Raw genomic sequence first — 19,978 nt, 5'->3', positions numbered from 1 at the left:
GGATTCTAGATAGCCTACTATCGTTTTCATTCACAAGATATCTATGTTAAAAGACATAACAGAACATTAATATCACTATGCATCATTTTACGACATAGTTTGATTTACGATACACGAAGACATCACATTAGAAAACTAAATACATGTTATTCGAAGGTGATAAATGAAAAGAAAAGCTTTACATTATAAAAATAGATCTGAAATATATTTCTCATTTTGTATAAAGTTACTGTGTATTTATATAATATACACACTAGAATTGAACTGTAAACAGAGAAAGAAAATATCATATTTACATATTTAATCGATTGTTGTACAGAAAATAGTTTCTTGGAACCGGTCGAGAAGAAGGATTCTTGGGACGTCAACAAAGCTGGAATAACGTTGGTGTCAAACGTGTGCTTCCTTATACTGTTTGTTCTAAAGAGAAAAGCTTTCGATGTCGTTTGTGGGCCCAGATCAGAGTCCAACTACACCTCAGGAACATATTGATGGTGTGCCAGATTTTGGATGGCGTGTACCACTAGATCGTCCAAATCCAGCGAAATGCAATCCCTTCACGACTCCCCGACTGAAGCACATTCCAAGTTTTGTGGGACTCAGTTTGAGGTAAATCATCCTTATCAACGTTTGTTTCTAAGTAGAACATTCGTCGCTTAGCGTCCGACGCCCAATGTATGAGACTTCGGAACGTACTTGGGCGGTGGGGTAGCCTTTTGGTTAAAGCGTTCGTTCGTCACGCCGAAGACCCGGGTTCGATTCCCCACATAGGTGAAGCATGTGTAAAGCACATTTCTGGTGTCCCCCGCCGTGATTTTGCTGGAATATTGCTAAAAGTGCCGTAAAACCATACTCACTTTGAACATACTGTTTCTATCACAAAACATTTGCTCACAGTGAACACCATAGTTGACTTCATGTCATTGTTAATGTAGTGATCGTAGGTTTCCGGAGGTCTTCGGAAAGGTTCGAGTTGGTCGTCCCATGGCTGACCACGGGAGACCCCGAGATTCATGTGTGTTGTCAGCCATCGTTGTAAGTAAACCAGGTCGAGTACCCAGCTCAATGCAGTATTGACTTATATACTGACTTGACGAACTGACAGTCCTTGTAGGTGAGTAGAAAACAAGGTTTGTGAACATGGTGAAACCCGAGACATCGTTTTCACAACATTAACAAATTATGCCAACATGGTAATGAACTGACACGAAAAGTTCTATTTAGTTCCTTGTTATTTTTTATACTTGAATATAGATGAGCTTGGTGGGGTACCCTTGTGGTTATCCAATGATGCTGTCATTTTTCTGCTGTTTCGCTGCACGGACTTTATTTGAAAAACATGTAGTTCATGTATTATAAAACTACCATGTAAATAATTATTAAAATTGAATTGTTTCTATCTTCCAATGTCTGTGTATGTTTTTATTCTCAAGACATACACCTGCAACATGTTCTAGGCATCAATTGGAATAAATCAAATGCTTATTGTAATATTTCGAAAAGTATATATATTTTTTAATATCGGACGTGTGTATTTCATTAGCACATGGTTGTGTCTTATCAATCTTTCTTGTCTCACTATTATGATTATGCATTTATTTAAAGAATCAAACCTTCTCATATGAAATTTTTTAGATCCGCCATATTCTGTTTACTTGGCGCAGCCTATAGCACTAATTGACTCAGGGTGCCATCTGAGGCTCTTGCTTCACACATCTCGCGTGTCTCTTTGACCCTTAGCAGCGTTAGAAGTTGGCACTAGTCCTCTAGTCCTTGCCAAACTGCCCAATGGTAAAGGTATCATAAGGACTAGTAGAAATGTGTCCCTTTCAAGGGTTTTGCTATATGTTATCATTATGAGGACTAGTGGACGAAAACTGTTAGTTTCTAACCCTGCCCTTAGGGATAGTTGTGTTAGGGTATAGGTTGCCCCCAACTCGATCCTTAACCATTGGATACCCTTCCTGATCAAACATCCCTTACGATTGGGCTCCCCTTTATGCCCCTTGGGTTAGTTTTGAGTGTTGGTGTGGGTTTGCTTATCTTTTTTAACAATTACATACAATGTAATTTGAGGAGAATATGTACAATTTAGTTTTGATTTTTGTGCAGAAAATGGCTCCTGCACATGTGCAGAAAGGTAAACAAGCAGGTGCTGACCACTTGGTAAACAAGCACTGATTATTTGTGAGAGCATCCCTTGTAAAGTGTTGGCTAATTACGAAGAGAGGTTGTGTCTATTTTGTAATCCGTTAACTTTTAAGTAATGTCTATCAAACAATACGGGGGCACGGGTGGCCCAGTCGTCTAAGGCGCCGCGATTCGCTGTGCAGAGTTGCGTCCCTTGGGCACGCCAAAAACCTATGATTGTGGGTTCGAATCCCGGTTCACCCCAATTATGTTTCTAGGTTTGTCAGCACCATACCCGTGCTCATGGGTTTCACCGAAGTGGTAAACGTCTGAGACCTGCATCACTTCGGGCTTTCCTCCCACGTTAAGCTGACACGCCGCGATATAACTGGAATACTGTTAAAAGCGGCGTTAAACCCAACTCACTCACTCACTCACTATCAAACAATACAAAGTAGAAGTAATTTATGGATAACAACTTCGAAGTTTCAGTATAAATCCTTATACCGTTGTCAAGCAGGGCTAAATAATGAGCATGGTACAGAATATATATAATACAACAATTGCATACTTCAGAGAGAGTAGATGCAACAATGACAACCAAAGGATAAAACTGTAACAACATGATCGTGATGATGGACAGAGAACACATGATGAGGATGCCAATATGACAGGAAGCCAATTGAACAGGATTAAGTGTTCATAGGTGGGGTGGTTATTGCTTATGAGTTCATAGTAGGTGGATGCTAGGGCTGTTACAATTCACTCGCGTATTCGGTGAATCAAACCGTAACCATTTATGAATTGAATTTGTTATTCATGGTCATGAATATACTATCATGTATATTTACATACCCTGTACCTAAAAATATCCATAACAACATATTATATGAATAGAGTTCTTTCAACATGCTAACTGTTCAATGACAACACTTTAATAATATTTAATTTGACAGTATTGTTGTCACTGGTCATTGTCGCATTTGAGCAGATACTAGTTAGTAGTACCTGGATAAGTGCAGTATATAAATGTATAATTTATTAATAATTAAGAAACCATGTCAAATAATTTATGTTATTGTTTCACTGATTATAATAAGTAATACATAAACTGCTGACTTGTTATTTTAATTGTGAATTAATATTCGTATTCGTTACCCTATATTTGTGATATGAATCGTATTCGCCTGACAGTGTATTCGTTGCAGCCCTAGTGGATGGGATGACATAGCCTTTATCTCTGTTGATTAATGGCTTGTGGCGGCAAGTGTGAACTGCTTCTGTTAGATTTCTTTTAGTGAAGTCATGGAGGTGGAGGTTGTTGGAGATGATTTGGACGTTTTCCCAGTTGATTGTGATTAGGGCAGTTGCTGAGATGTCTGATTTGATGGTTGAAGTTCTGTGCTCTTTGATTCTGATATTGATTGGATGGGATGTTTCATCTACGTAGGATTGTCCCCAGTTACAATCGATTATGTTAACTACTCCTTTTGGTTCTTGGCATTTGGTTGTGTTTCTGCTGTTGGCTCTTAGAAGGGTTTTGAGGGAGGTGGAACAGGTGAAGTAGATGTCAATATTGGCTTGCTGTTTGAGGAAGAGGCTGATGATGTGGGAACCTTTTCCTATGAACGCAAGGGCGGAAGGGCACTGGTTCAGGTTTAGAGGTTGCAGATCTGGATGTGGGATGGAGTACAGAGGAGATGACTTTGTTGACGAGTTTGGGTGGATAATTGTTTGGGTGAGTTAAGACTTAGCGGAGGTGTTCGATCTCAGGGTGAGGGTTGAGATTATGCCAGTCTTAGTTCTGAGGGTATGGTTGGGGTTGAAGTGGATGGGATGATTGGTGTGGGTGGGTTTCTGGTAGACAATGGTTTGGATTCTGTTGGTTGGGATTCTGGAGATGAGGACATCCAGGAAGGGTAGTTGGTTATTCTTTTCTATTTCAATGGTGAACTGTACTCTGGGATGTTGTTGGTTAAGATGTTGTAGTAGCAGGGTTGGGTCTTGGTCTTGTTTAAGGATGACAAAGATTAGATTACCTCATTAGCCGAGATTAGTTTCAAGCTTGCAACTCAGGTTTGATCATCCGTGCGTCACTAATAGAAATCTGGCATAAAGTACGACCGGTTCATTGCATTAATCATTTTGTCAGTTTTAGTCAAACAATGTTTCAATAATAAGACAATGGCTTTATATTAACCCATACGTATGAAATTACCAGAATGTATGGGGGCAAATAGCTAATGTTGTATTTGATATTATCATAATTAAGGGTAACAAGAGGCATGTGCTTCAAACATGTCTTGATTTGGCCCTGTTTTCCCAAATCCAAAGTGGTTATGAATTTGTTATCAAGGCAGCTAGATGCATAGGGCTATCTGTTTTTTTCACAAACATGAAGTGATGTCATTAAACTGGAAGTGGTTGGTACTTTGTTATAAACATGATTAAGGTAGCTATAGACGTGGGAAAAATAATGTTTTTATTAGCACTAGCAAGCCGTTCTTGTTAGGATGGGCGGTCGGGTAGCCCAATGGTTAAAGCGTTCGCTCATCACTCTGAAGATCCGGGTTCGATTCCCAACATGGGTATAATGTGTGAAGCCCATTTCTGTTGTCCCCCCGCTGTGATATTGCTGGAATGTTGCTAAAAGCGGTGTAAACTCATACTCACTCACATTCTAGTTAGATACTTTTTAACTAGTCAATTTCAGATTGACATAGCCATTTGTTTTAATTCTACCAAATACAAGGAGAAATTGGTAGCAGAGGGGGGTTGAGTTTTTTTTATAAATGTGAAAGTGATGTCCTTAAACTGGAAGTGCTTGCATAGAGGCATGGAACTGTGTTGTGTTGCATTAGATGACATAAGTCACATTGATCGAATATCTTGAGAGATGGTTAATGGTGCTGGTCCTGAGTATGTGAAGACGGAATGGTTCATGAACGTGTTTCTGGGGGAAATATATTGGGGTATTCAGGGCTAGATGGGTTTGTGGCTGCTATTACCTTGCATGTAATGCAAACAGCTTTCTAATTACCATGGTTATGTGACATATAAAGGTTTACTTTTTGATCATCATGATCATGACCCTGGGTTGTCGACAGTGAACGAAGCATTCAGACTTGCATGTCTGATTTCTGCATCTCGAAAAGAAACATATAATGACCAATTCCAAATGTTATCATGGTAATAAGTAGGTTCTCGCCATTGTTGTGGATCTTTATACAACCTGTCATTTCTGAGTAAACAAACTAAGCGATATTGATTTTGAAAACTGACATCTCATTCTGACCCACGCATGCCTCATTAAGATTGGAGGGTCAAAGTTCATTTAGGGTCCACCAGGCACGACCTCCCATGGATCATCCGTTGTTCACGAAGAGATATATGTTGTCAGAGTGAAAAGTATAGATCTGATTTTAATGAGATTGCCCAAAATTTATTACCAAGTCCCCTGTCACTACCATGACTACAGTCAATCTGTAATAGGCTGGAGGTGGGGGCCGACATCAACATGTTTACTGTTGCCTCAACAGGTATTCAGTCATAATTCACTGCAGCAAAGGAGTGGTGTTCTGTGGTTAAACCACATTGGTTGTCTCCCTTGGGATTACTGACTCTATTGATTACAGTTGGTCTCAGAATTAACCGCTTCTTGTTAAATAGTTAATTAAGGACATTGTGTTCGTTTCCTTTATTGCTAGCCTGCAGTGTAGGGATGTGGCTGCAGTTGCTGAGATAGGATGGGATACTGTTGAATTGTTGATTCATTACTGTCAGACATCAGTGGTCATATTACTAATCATACTAATATGACATGTGAACAGCGAACACAATGATCAGAATTACATGATTGTCTTTTCAGACAGATCTGAAAATATTTAGAATTCTAAATCTCCAATTTGTTTTCACATACTTTCAAGTTTTGCAATTTCATAAAGAAAAACGATTGTAGGGTCCCTCCTCAAACTCTGATGTCATGCCCTGTCATGAGTTTTCTTTGTACATGGTATACAGATGGTATATGCATGAAATAGGTATCATTAACTTTCTGCATATATCTCAAATATTGTGATTCACATTCCCACAATAAAATACTGTATTATAGGTGTTTTTATGTCAAAATCTCAGTTGTAATGTTTTCACATTTCTTAGCCCACCAATTGTGAATTCCAGTTTTGGATAGATTTATAGCATGTTTAGTATATGTATTATCACAGGACATATGAAATTGTGGTCAGTTGTGTGGATAACGTTGAGAAAAGAGAATTGGAAAATATTGGTTTCATGTTTGTGTCTGTATCTCAAATCACACAACATCTCAAAAAGTTCAACAAGCATAAAATACTCATATCCCCCACAAATACCGCCATTTTCAGTCTAAGTCAAATTCGTTGCTACGGCAACTATAAATGTTTCAAAAATCCCCAATTATCAAAAGGCACCAGTCCACCACTAGACCTATCTATGTGCCAAGCTTGGTTAAGATATCTCTCATGTTTTTTTAGTTCTGCTCCGGAAAAAAACGTGGCGGACGGACAGCCCCCATTCCTATATCCCCCTTCCACTTCGTGGCAGGGGATAATAAACAGTATAATCAGTGTCAAGTCAAGCAAGCATAGCAAGAGGTCCTTGACATAACCTAATATTAAAAGTTAATGATTAGGGCCCCTAGATTCAATTACTATAGAATAACTCAAGGAAAATCTCCAGGGCCTCTACAATTTTGGCAATATTAACACAGACTTTACAAATGCAAATATTAAGAAGTGTCCCATATGCCATGTTTTAGGCACCGATGCATAGCACTCCATCACAATTCCAAAATAGATGAGGTTGATAATAACATCTGTCGACCATTATTCAGTACATCACCAGACTGAGCTGTAATACAATCTGTTAAAAACTGAAATTGAATCATCATTTGACGATATTCAATGCCATTATTTGTAATACAATTCTCTAACTACATTACTTGACAGTAGTGATGGGTTTTGGCCAGACATTCTTCTTGCAATAATGATTCATGTATTGCAATATGTACCACAATATGTCGTGTGTGTTCTTTCAACTGTAATTTGTGGTGAACCTGAATAAGAAAAGACCCATACATCATGAACATTGAATTTCCCCAGCAAATTTTTTCATCCAACATTTTGTTGGGTATTGCTATGGTCACAAAACATGTGTAATAATTATGTACAGGAATATACAGCGAATAGTTTCACTTTTTCGATCAAAGAGGCGGTGGGGTAACCTAGTGGTAAAAGCTTTCGCTAGTCATGCCGAAGACACGGGTTCAATTCCCCACATGGGTACACTGTATGAAGCTCATTTCTGGTGTCCCATGCCATGATATTGGTGGAATATTGCTAAAAGTGGCTTAAAACCATACTTACTCTCTCTCACTTTTCAATCACAGGAATTAAGTTGCTAACTTTTGAATTTCATAATTTCATTTCGACTTGTCATTTATCATGTTTATGTACACATTGCCAACATGATGAAAATTTGCGTGATTTTGAAAATGCAATAAACAGGATAAGTGCCCTTGACAATTAGGCAATTTTCAAAGGATAGCACTTAGTACAACCATACATGTGTTAACTTTGTTGAGATCAGGCGGCAGGGAAGACAATTAGTTCAAATGTCAATCAGTCTGACGCATTTTCGATAATAGATGCAAGGCAATCATTAACCCCTTCTACACTGCTAGTTTCTCTACAAAATCTGTAGTAATAATAACACAAGAAATTATGGACTGTTATGTACACTTTGGGGGGCGCTTTTGAAGATTACTTACAGATTGGTCTAATACCAGTAGTTGGTCGGGGGGCACTTAAAGGAGCACGAAGCCTAATACAGATATCGGTTTACCCATTTGAATAAATCAAAGTATGGTTGCCAGGCAACATATTTGCTACCGGTAAATTTGAAAACGGCAAATGATTGAATACCATTGAGCGTGACAAGCCATGTATATTTGTTGTGTGCAACATGAACATGATCTGTGATCATGAATAGATCATGTCAATCTTAAATTGTTATGTTTTTACTTTTTCCTTCACCAGATACATGACATACTGGATCAGCAAGAAGAGACAGGGACGTAAGATCTTCATTGATCACCTCAACCCCATCAGTCACAAGCCCATTTACGGTGAGTTGCCGTCACTAAATATTCAGGGGAGGTAACCAGCACTAGCGTGGTGAGGGGGTGAGGGTTAAGTTGGGCTTTGATGGAGCTGATGTTTTGTGGTGAGTTGCTGGGTTACTGATATGAATATTCTGGGGAGGTAACCGGCACTATAGTCAGTCAACCATCATTTTGACACCTGGATTTTCACAATTATTTTCCATTAAGTACACAATCACACGACAAAAGTTTGTTATCTAATAATAATCATTGACCTAACTGGAAATACCAGTTTTGTAATATTTCATGTCTGAAAAAAATATTTTCTTTATTGTTATCGTGTAATTTTGTGACCGTTGACATGGCCCTTTAGTGGGAGTTATGAACAGATGATTTACCGTGTCACAACAATGACGTAATCTGTGTTAAACATGCTTGCTGCATGTGACGAGAGAATGGAGTATAGTATCAGTTCGAGGGGTTCATATCTCGATATTGTGATGCACAATGGAGATGGAGGCTGTTATAAAAGTGATTTCTGCTGTTGTCATGTAAGAACCTCCTTTTGAGTCCATTACTGGTGGGTAATGGCAAGTTCAGAGTTCACAAAGTTTGCTTGTCATGTATAATGTATGACCAACCACAGAATACAGTTGCATCTATTGATGTAGAGGTGTGTTTTAGTATTGGACTGGGGAAGGATCTATACTGGCAGAGTTAATTAATTCTTCCCGACCGATCCCAAGGAGCATTGATCATCAATTATCAGTTCTAAATAAAGCATGATTGATTCTAGATATTGTGTGTGCTTTTGAGTACTTTCAGCCTAATTTATGAGACTGTCAGAGAAACTGTGTTTTGGGGGCCATCAACCATGACAAGTGTTAAGGAATAAGTGAGTGTCATATTCATGATTGAACATGACACACATATCATGAGACATCAATGGTGCCTTGTCTATTGGTAAACATGGTAACATGAAACTTGACAAGACTAAGCTGAAACAAAATAGGAAAATCAATTTTTTGCTGTGACCAGGAAATACTCTTGTAAAATATATTGGGGCTGTTGATGGAGTTCAATAATAATTTTAAGGTATTTATGTGAACATTTAGAAGTCCAGGCTCCATCCTACAAATAGTCATATGTGAAGTAGGCTAATCATGCTAATGGGAAGAGTTTTACCTTGACCTTCAAAACTTGGGGTCAAGAAGACACCAATTACTAATTCCAAGGGTCCTTCTAGGTACTGTGAAGGTCCTGTAAGCTGTTGTAATGGTGTGGTGTACTGTACTGTATTAATCAGTAATAACTTTAATTACATCAACTTGATCATTCTTGTCAAGAATTTGGTACAATGAATATTGTGCGTCCATCAGGATGCAATACATGTATTGTTTTGGACGCACATTTCTGCATCGCCTTAAACCCTGAATTGGTCTTCTGTTTTATTTTACTAATCCCCAAATCTCTGGCTATTAGAAAGTTTAGAAATGAAATAGAGATTATTAGCCAAGTATTCCTAATACAGAGCTACAGATAAGCTGCGATTTTGCGTAAAATACCTCCCCAAAATATTCAAAACCCAATTACTTTCAATTACTTGCTTACAGAAACGTATGTATTAAATGAAAAACTCAAATGTATAAAAAAGGCATGCGTAAGTAAACTTACCCAATGAAGCTTTTTCAGCAAGCGTACAACGGAGCTAATGTCTATAACACACATTATGAGCTAATTTACTTTCCAAGTCAAGCCTATATTTAGAACCGTTATATATATCTAAAACATTTCCTCTTTTTTTTAAATTCTCAAAATGTTAACACATTTTGGGAAAACCCTAAAAGAGTGATGAATAGATGAGTGAAAGAATATTGGTTCCCCAATGAAAGTGTAATAAACCAATACAAATAGAACCTTCGAGTAAAAACTCAATTGCTCAAAAAGTTATCTGGAGCTCTGCTAATATATGATAATTTCAATACAGAAATGCACTAGGGTAATATTTGCTTTATCAATATCATATAATGTCATTCTTAAAATAATTGATGTTTGTGACATATTTTTACTCTAATCGGGGGATATAGGAATGGGTGCTGTCTGTCCATCTGTCATGTTTCGTTTTTAGAGCAGAACTCAAAAACCATGAGAGATATCTTAACCAAACTTGGCACATAGATAGGTCTAGTGGTAAATTGGTGCCTATTGGTAGATTGGGATTTTTGAAAAAAATATTTTTCAAGTTTCTATAGCAACGACTTTGACTTTTGAAAATGGCAGTAGTGCTCGTATCCGGAGGGCTAATGCCTTGCACACAGCCAGACATGTCATTTTGGCAGGGGACATGAGTATTTCATGTTTGTTGTATAGTGCCAAATGATTTACTAACAAAATTGTCTACAGAATCATATGGTAATCCTTATCTAAACTTACTGGGAACGTCAGTCAGTAATTTATTGAGACAGTGCAGTGATGTTTGCCGCTTAGCATTGGGTTGTTTCTGCTTATTGACCTCATTTGCATATTTAACACATCATGATACCTTTTTAAAAGAAATATTCACACTGTACATCATGATACATGTCATGTTTGATAGTAGTTTGAGGTTAAACCTGTTTATGACTGTTATTGATCTATTTCTTAACTGTTTCTCCTAGGGTGCCCTATCGGTGGGATTGGAGGCGGTTCCATTGGTCGGGGATACAGAGGGGAGTTCTGTCGCTTCCACATGGTTCCTGGTCTCTATGACTACAATGTAGTTGATGCTGATCAGGTATGTCACTCTTGCATCATCAGCAGGAGATGTTAGTCTTGTCAGATATTACCATTTTCTCCTGTACCAAAAAGAAATAAAATAAAACAAAAACATTATCCTATACAGAAACCTCAAAAGTAAAACTGTTTGGTTTAAAAATGAAAAAAATAATTTGATTTGGGGTAATGACTTGGTGTAGTTGACAGCTAATCAGAGTGGAGCAGAGGTAACTGCCATTCTTCCTATTGATCTCTCCTCACCCGTGACGCCGGGGTAGAATAGGTCGTCAGCAACCCCTGCTTTCTGAAAGAGGCGACTAACGGGATCGGGTGTTCAGGCTTGCTGACTTGGTTGGTGCATGCCAACGTTTCCCAATTTCATAGATCGATGCCCAAGATATCAATCACTGGATTGTATGAACCAGACTTGATTATTTACAGACTGCCATCATATCTGAGTGCGGCGTTAAACAACAAACAAACAAATCATGCTCCGAAGAGTTACGTTTGTATGTGTGAGTGAGTGCAATACACCACTAGTATTGATTGCCTTACATTAGCATGAGCAATAGGAAGATAATACAATATCTGCTTGAAAGCATCCTCATGATATTTCCAAGATAATGTTGATATTGCTACAACAATTAGCTCTAGCAAGGCCACTGGGAACTGAGGAGGGTATTATGGAACATGGATTTGCTTCCTTGGTTTTACACTTTTTGTTTGAATGTACATGTATAGTGTAGTATTTAAAGCAGTTGTTGCCATGGACATTGGTTACATCAAAATGTCTCATCTCAGACAGTACAGATACAGTATTTTTTAAAAGGAAGGGTGCATTTTTATACCCCCTACCTAAAAGGGCAGGATATAGTTATACCAAGGAGTTTTGTCAGTTCATCCTTTTCCGTCCTTCCGAGGACATTTTTTTTTGTGCGACCTGTAATTTGAAAACCACTGCAAAGATTCTTTTCAAATTGGTGAACACTTTCTGTACCAATAGCATTAGGAGAGGTGCATTACGAAGTTTGATATACATTTTTGGATTTCTGAAAAGTGTACAGCTGTTTTTCATTTTTTCACTAAGAATTATTTTACTTAAACATTTGTGCGACATTTTACTCGAAACTACTGCATGGATTCTTTTCAAATTTAGGGAACAGTTTTCAGGAATAGAAGAGGTGCAGTGCAAAGTTTGATTTGGATATGTGAATTCTTTTTTTAAATATGATTTTTTTCATGTTTTTTGACTTAGAATATTTTTTTACTTCAACGTTTGTGCGACCTTTAACTTGAGAACAACTTAATGGATTCTTTTTCAATTAGGGGTATAGTTTCTTTATCAGTAGGAGAGGTGCAGTGCAAAGTTTGCTGCTGTCTGTGACATCATGGTAAAACTATGAGGTCACAAAGGTACAAAGACATATATAAATAAATGCACATTCTTCGAAATGACAATCGATCTTGGGTCAAAATATCAATCAATGTCAAGTCAAGTCAAAATATCAATCAATGTCAAGTCAAGTGTACCGTATCTGGCAAATCTTACCGATGATGCATCGATGCGTCTTTGTATTATGCCCTTACTTTGGTACTTTGTTGTGCTTATTGAGAGAAACCAGCTCTAACATTGTTCTCCAGCCAATTCTTGGAGTCGAGGTATTAGTGAGCCCTGCTCACTTTTTGCCTTGCTTTACTTGGCAATGAATGCTTGGTTTATGTGTAATTCTGATGACTATATATGGACAATGTCGACTGTGGTCTCTCTGTTCGCCTCGGCATGGGAGAGAGTCATGACCAATCTCCGGATCCTGTCCACTCAGGGTAGGCTATTTTCTGACTTGGCAACTCGTCACGATATGGCTGAAATATTGCCGATGTGACGTAAAGCATTAACTCACTCACTCACTCTGACTTGGCAAAGTCATCCACCTGCCTTTTAGGGCATTTGCTTTGCACCTATACGAGTGTACTTTGCCAAAGGGACCACTAGTTTCAGTTGGTAATAACAGTTGTTCGTTGTAAGTATATATACAGCAAATATACAGCAATTTGATGGGAACCAAAAAAACCCAGTTCATTATCTCCGTCAGTTTGTTATGTATGGTTTGTTAAAAACAGCATACTGTATCAGTCACTGAGGATAATTCTCCTCTGGGGTGTGGATGCCCCGACCCCCCTTGTACCATGTCTTGAGGAACAACCAAGGTTTGCTTTTGGATATGTACAAGAAGCTAATTGACTTGGGTGGCTGTGGCGGGTGTGTGGCATGGGGTCACATGGGGTCACATGGTATCAGTCATTGTCTGAGTAATAACTCTCTAAATGAACTCTCCCAGTTGTGAGACAGAAATGACATCACTCTGGAATGCTACAAAGTCTCCCTGGAATTTTATGGCATCATGATACAAATGCTTCCGTTATAACTTAACTCGCCTGGATAGCAGAATGTGTGACAATCCGCTAAATCCAAGTTGTTCTGATACATGATGATGAAATGTTTATATTCAGTTAGAGTGGTATCTACTGCGCCACATCAAATGGCATGTTTTTCAAATTTTGGCTTTGGGAAGAAAGAAAATACTTATCAAGAAATATATTTACGTGTGGTGAATAGTCCAGGAAATGTTCGGGCATCAAATCACATTTAATCACATTTTTCAACCAATCAGATTGCAGCAGCATGCACTCCTATATGTTTTGCAATGATGATAAGTAAAAAAGGGATTTGCACACCCTCCGTCCCCCATCTGGACCTGTACAGTAACATGGTGACACAGTGTTGACAGCATAAGGCAGCAGTTGTCATTGGCATACAGTGGCTTCACTTTCAGTGCTTGAACCTCTACAGGGTACTGATTTGGTGACCCATGAAGATCCGGGTTAGAATAAGCCCGTAAAAGGCGACTATGCATGTTGTAAGAGGCGACAAGAGGGATTGGGTGGTTAGGCTTGCTGACTTGGTTGATGCATATCATTGTATCCCAATGCGTAGATCGATGCTCATGATGTCAATCACTGGATTGTCAGGTCTAGATAATTTACAGACCACTGTCATATTCTTGGAATATTTGCTGAGTGCAGTGTTAAACAACAAACAAACAAACTGTTTTGGCTGATCATATTTAGCATTCTGACCAAATTAACTAACTTGATTAAATCTTACATAGTAAAGACAACTCACTCACTCTTGCCACGGCAGATTCTCTCTCCTTTGTTGATTGATATGGTAAGTCCATTGCAAGCTGCAGGGCTCTGGATGTACACCATTTATTTACATGGGAGAGAAAATCTTTAAATCGTTGTTCTGCCAATGACAGCCATAATGTCTGAAACAAGATGCCATTTGCAAAGCGACAATTTCTGTTTGACGCAAGTTGCCAATGAAACATCGGTAATGTCCATTTAACCAAAGTTGCCAATGACACAGCGATAATGTCTGTTTGGCACAAGTTGCCAATGACACAGCGATAATGTCTGTTTGACCCAAGTTGCCAATGACACATCAACAACGTCTGTTTGACCAAAGTTGTCAATGACACATCGATAATGTCTGTTTGACCAAAGTTGTCAATGACACATCGCTAATGTCTGTTTGACCCAAATTACCAATGACTCATCGCTAATGTCTGTTTGACCCAAGTTGCAATGACACATTGATAATGTCCGTTTGACCCAAGTTGTCAATGACATATCGCTAATGTCCGTTTGACCCAAATTACCAATGACACATCGCTAATGTCTGTTCGACCCAAGTTGCCAATAACACATCGCTAATGTCTGTTTGACCCAAATTACCAATGACACATTGCTAATGTCTGTTTGACCTAAGTTTCAATGACGCATCGATAATGTCTGTTTGACGAAAGCTGTCAATGACACATTGATAATGTCTGTTTGATCAAAGTTGTCAATGACACATCGCTAATGTCTGTTTGACCCAAGTTGCCAATGACACATCGCTAATGTCTGTTTGACTCAAGTTGTCCATTACAACATGTAGACCTAGTAACAGAATTGGGCACAGATTATGGAGCACCTGTTTCACATGAGTTGTGACTGTCCCCAGTTCACTGTGTGCATCCGCAAGAATGGCGTGACAGTGCTGCAGCAGGTGCTCGCGTCCTACAAGAAGACGGGGAAACATCTCAAGTCCTGGGACTGGAACTTCCCGGGTGCTAACGCCACCTATCACGCCCTCTACCCCCGAGCATGGACAGTGTACAGCATCCCTGAGTTCAATGTCAAGTTGGTGTGTCGACAGGTCTCGCCCGTCTACCCACATGAGTATAAGGTAAGTCAGGGACTCCCTGAGGACATGCCTAAACAGGAAATCGTTATGAATTGCAGGTTAGAATTAAACTTCTATTTTTACATGTCCAAAAACTGATGTAGAGTTGCCATATACCTAATGATGAAAGTGGTAGTCCACAAGGCAGTGTCACTAATGCCTGCATTTAACTTGTCTTGGATTAACGGACTTACATCAACTTCAAACCCTGAACTTGCACATGCTTTATAAGAATAGAAAGGAGTGTAAAAATGATATTTTTATCATGTTTATCTCCTAACCAAAAATAATTGTTAAAAAATGAACAATAGATAATGCGGATGATATTTCCAAATCATCCAACAACTTATCTTTTGTTAATGTTATAAACTGCATTTGATTAATTGATGTCAATCATTATTTCTCTTCATCAGGAGAGTTCACTACCAGCAGCAGTGTTTGTGTGGACCATCGAGAACAACAGCACCGATGACCTTGACATCAGCATCATGTTCTCATTTAAAAATGGCCGTGGTGTGAAGGAGGATAAGGAAGGAGGCTGCTGGAACGAGCCCTTTAAGTGTGACAGCGAGGGGGGCGACGTCAGCGGAGTCCTCATCCACCAGACCTTCAGGGATATGGACTGTACATACGCACTCTCGGCAGCACAAAGGGTCAGTAGCTTGGACTGCAGAGAGGGAGACTCACTGTATGGAGCTAGAACTTATTCCCTTCAAAATCTGGATTAATTAATGAACTTTAAAGATCTGTCAGTATGAGTATGGAGCTAGTTTGAGGCCTAAAGTTAGTGTTCTGGCAGCCAACTGGTGTTAGTTGGCACACTTTGTTCTGCAAAGTTGTACCCATATCTGAAAAAGAATAATGTTTATTGACATTGAAAAATGAAAAAGATATGTCATTTTCTGAAGCACTAGGGATTGACTCCGGACAGCTTCTTTCTTCACAGCATGGCGTTATTGGGCAGACTGATTCTCATCTACTCTTTCACTTGCCCCAATTTGATCTGTGTTGTCAATTATTCTATAGCCTTGATAGTTGTAATGACAGCTAAAGTCACATAATCTGCTTTCATGTTGACAATGTGTTTTTGTCTGTCAGGAGGGGGTGTCTGTGAGTCATCTGGTGAACTTTGACCCTCAAGGGACAGGAAGCGAGGTTTGGTTAGACCTCAAAGAAGATGGACAACTGACATCTTCAACAGGTACTGTTATACTGTGTTGTTTGTGGGCTTTATTTGTTCTACATGATATTTGAATGTTCATTTAATATCAGATGTGCAATGTAATATTTTTGCTGGTTTTTCTTTGCAGAAAGCAGTGAAAAGACATTGAAGGGAAAGGAGATCGCGGCTGCTGTGTGTGTGCAGTGTCATGTGGCAGCCGGCAAGTCGGCCACGGCGGAGTTCAGTCTGGTCTGGGATATGCCAGTCATACACTTTAGCTCTAGGGGACAGAAATACCATAGGTAAGTGGGAAGGTTAAAGCAGGGTTCACTCTGGTCTGGCATATGCTCATCATGCACTTTAGCTCTAGGGGACAAAAACATCACAGCAGGGTTCAGTCTGGTCTGAGATATGACGTCATCCACTTTAGCTCTAGGGGACAGAAATACCAAAGGTAAGTGGGAAGGTTAAGGCAGATTTCAGTCTGGCATACTCACTCACTCAGAAGTACATCAATCTGCATTAAGTCAGGAAACAGTATCTCTTTCTCTCTATGTATTGGGTCCCATAAACATACTCATGCTATATGACATTTGGCAAGCATACATTCACTACAACCTTGTATTGCAGACGTTATGCCCGCTGGTTCGGGACTGATGGCACCGGAGCCCAGCGGATCAGCAGTCATGCAATAGGCCAGTACCAGGCCTGGGAGAGCAAGATTGAAGAGTGGCAAAACCCAATACTCTCCAACAGGTAATACATAAAGGAGATACTCTGCAACAGGTAGCCTGTAGGTGTAGAGGAGATACTCTCCAACAGGTAATACATAAAGGAGATACTCTCCAACAGGTAGCCTGTATGTGTAGAGGAGATACTCTCCAACAGGTAATACATAAAGGAGATACTCTCCAACAGGTAGCCTGTATGTGTAGAGGAGATACTCTCCAACAGGTAATACATAAGGGAGATACTCTCAAGCAGGTAGCTTGTATGTGGAGAGGAGATACTCTCCAACAGGTAGCCTGTATGTGTAGAGGAGATACTCTCCAACAGGTAGCGTATGTGTAGAGGAGATGCTCTGCAACAGGTAGCCTGTAGGTGTAGAGGAGATACTCTCCAACAGGTAATACATAAAGGAGATACTCTCCAACAGGTAGCCTGTATGTGTAGAGGAGATACTCTCCAACAGGTAATACATAAAGGAGATACTCTCCAACAGGTAGCCTGTATGTGTAGAGGAGATACTCTCCAACAGGTAATACATAAGGGAGATACTCTCAAGCAGGTAGCTTGTATGTGGAGAGGAGATACTCTCCAACAGGTAGCCTGTATGTGTAGAGGAGATACTCTCCAACAGGTAGCGTATGTGTAGAGGAGATACTCTCCAACAGGTAGCCTGTATGTGTAGAGGAGATACTCTCCAACAGGTAACACACAGAGGAGATACTCTCCAACAGGTAGCCTGTATGTGTAGAGGAGATACTCTCCAACAGGTAGCCTGTACGTGTAGAGGAGATACTCTCCAACAGGTAGCCTGTATGTGTAGAGGAGATACTCTCCAACAGGTAGCCTGTATGTGTAGAGGAGATACTCTCCAACAGGTAGCCTGTATGTGTAGAGGAGATACTCTCCAACAGGTAGCGTATGTGTAGAGGAGATACTCTCCAACAGGTAGCCTGTATGTGTAGAGGAGATACTCTCCAACAGGTAGCTTGTATGTGTAGAGGAGATACTCTCCAACAGGTAGCCTGTATGTGTAGAGGAGATACTCTCCAACAGGTAGCCTGTATGTGTAGAGGAGATACTCTCCAACAGGTAGCTTGTATGTGTAGAGGAGATACTCTCCAACAGGTAGCCTGTATGTGTAGAGGAGATACTCTCCAACAGGTAGCCTGTATGTGTAGAGGAGATACTCTCCATAAGGTTTGTAATTATCCCTAATCTTTTGCCAGAAACCTTCCAGCCTGGTACAAGTCGGCATTGTTTAATGAGCTGTACTTTGTGAGTGATGGTGGCACGATATGGGTGGATCCAGTTGATGGAGACAGCAGCACATCCTTCTTCAAGAACGACCACGCCCTGGTGAAGGAGTACAGCAAGTTCCTGTACCTGGAAGGTGAGTGGGTCCCCCTCACAGAGCTACAACTCATTAGTCTCAGGAAGGCTTTAAGATGAAAACACCCAGCCTTTCCTTTCTAGACTGCAGGTGAAAAAAACACTGCCTACTTCATGGCAGCCTAGGGAAAGGGAAGAAAGAAATGAGTCATGCTCAGCGTCACATCAAGTCCGGGGCCCTGTTCCTCAAAGCAATCTTAACGCTAGGTCGATCGTAACTCCCATACTTTAGCAAAGACAAGCGTGACAAACCACATTCATGGCGCTAAGATTGCTTTGTGGAGCGAGGCCCAGACCCGATTGCATACACTGCATGTGGTATGATGTACTGCACACAGGAGAGAGTAGGAGGATGGTGACTGTGTTCAAATGCTTGAGTCCTGAAAGTTTCTTGGACTTCGGTCCTGCCCACACTGAAGCACATGATACATGTTGTATCTCCGTAGGCAAGTGACTTCGTTTGAAATAAGCCTTTCTCACTCAGCAGTGAATGGGTTGGGATGAGATGGTAGTGGGACTGGGAGCTTTCTAACACCTTATACAGCTGCTTATTTTGTATACTCCCGAGGAGCTGAGAATGATATTTGAGAGCACACAGTTCAGATACCAGGGCATATAAACCCGTTATCAGCAAACAGTGGCATACTGTTTCTGTTTACTGCAGATAACAAGCAAACTAGCTCCCATGTAGCATATGCAGTACTTAAATAAAACATGACATTTTCAATTGGCCTCATTTCCTTGTTTTTATGACCTTGTTAAAATATACTCACCGCCAAAAGAAGCGCAAATGCCATACATGTTGGTTAATATATGAAGAATTACTCATATTCAAGAGATATTAGATTGGTTTGATGCATGGTTTGATGCATCCTAGAGCCATGACTGGGGATGCACCATTTGTCTCGTGCAGGATTAGCATGTAAAGTTTGGAAATCACATGCAGTATATCGTGATAAGAATAAATACACTCTGTGTTAACACTTGAATGATTGTAAGTTTTATCATTAAATGGTACACATTGGAAACATATCTTCTTAACATACATACTCCTCTGTATGTTTCTATGTTTCACGTTTCTTTTGGCGTAAGTATATGATTGTGTACTGTGATCTTGGAGGGTGTATAGTGCTGTCTCTGTCTCGCAGGTCATGAATACCGGATGTTCAACACATACGACGTGCATCACTACGCCTCCTTCGCCTTCATCCAGCTGTGGCCCAAGATACAGCTGTCTCTACAGTATGACATAGGTACAGTGTGTGATGTCATTGTTGGGCCTGTGGGGAGTACGGGCTAGAGTTGTGCCCCAGCAACCTATGCTTGTCTTAACTGGGGATCATATGAATCATTGACTTGGTTGATTGCCTGATTGATCATCGCA

General features: G+C 39.9%; 1 protein-coding gene across 7 annotated transcripts in view; it reads left to right on the top strand.

Annotated features, from left to right (window-relative positions):
• Positions 1-331: 331 nt before the first annotated feature.
• LOC124134195 (non-lysosomal glucosylceramidase-like) overlaps positions 332-19,978 on the top strand; it is a 39,075-nt gene continuing 19,428 nt past the window's right edge. For all 7 annotated transcript variants that reach the window (XR_007223207.1, XR_007223211.1, XR_007223206.1 and 4 more), the window contains exons 1-10: positions 332-609; positions 8,205-8,293; positions 10,927-11,042; positions 15,093-15,317; positions 15,728-15,967; positions 16,413-16,515; positions 16,625-16,778; positions 17,107-17,232; positions 18,432-18,595; positions 19,743-19,847. Coding sequence is in view for 1 of the 7 variants with exons in the window: in XM_046498911.2 (XP_046354867.2) it covers positions 440-609; positions 8,205-8,293; positions 10,927-11,042; positions 15,093-15,317; positions 15,728-15,967; positions 16,413-16,515; positions 16,625-16,778; positions 17,107-17,232; positions 18,432-18,595; positions 19,743-19,847 (1,492 nt within the window). In the remaining 6 variants the exon portion in view is untranslated. The remainder of the gene's footprint in view (positions 610-8,204; positions 8,294-10,926; positions 11,043-15,092; positions 15,318-15,727; positions 15,968-16,412; positions 16,516-16,624; positions 16,779-17,106; positions 17,233-18,431; positions 18,596-19,742; positions 19,848-19,978) is intronic.

Source organism: Haliotis rufescens, unplaced genomic scaffold, assembly GCF_023055435.1.
Source record: "Haliotis rufescens isolate VD_foot unplaced genomic scaffold, xgHalRufe1.0.p SCAF_1, whole genome shotgun sequence".
NCBI lineage: Eukaryota > Metazoa > Mollusca > Gastropoda > Lepetellida > Haliotidae > Haliotis > Haliotis rufescens.
Note: the sequence above shows the minus strand (reverse complement) of the source record. Positions and strands in the feature narration are given on the sequence as shown.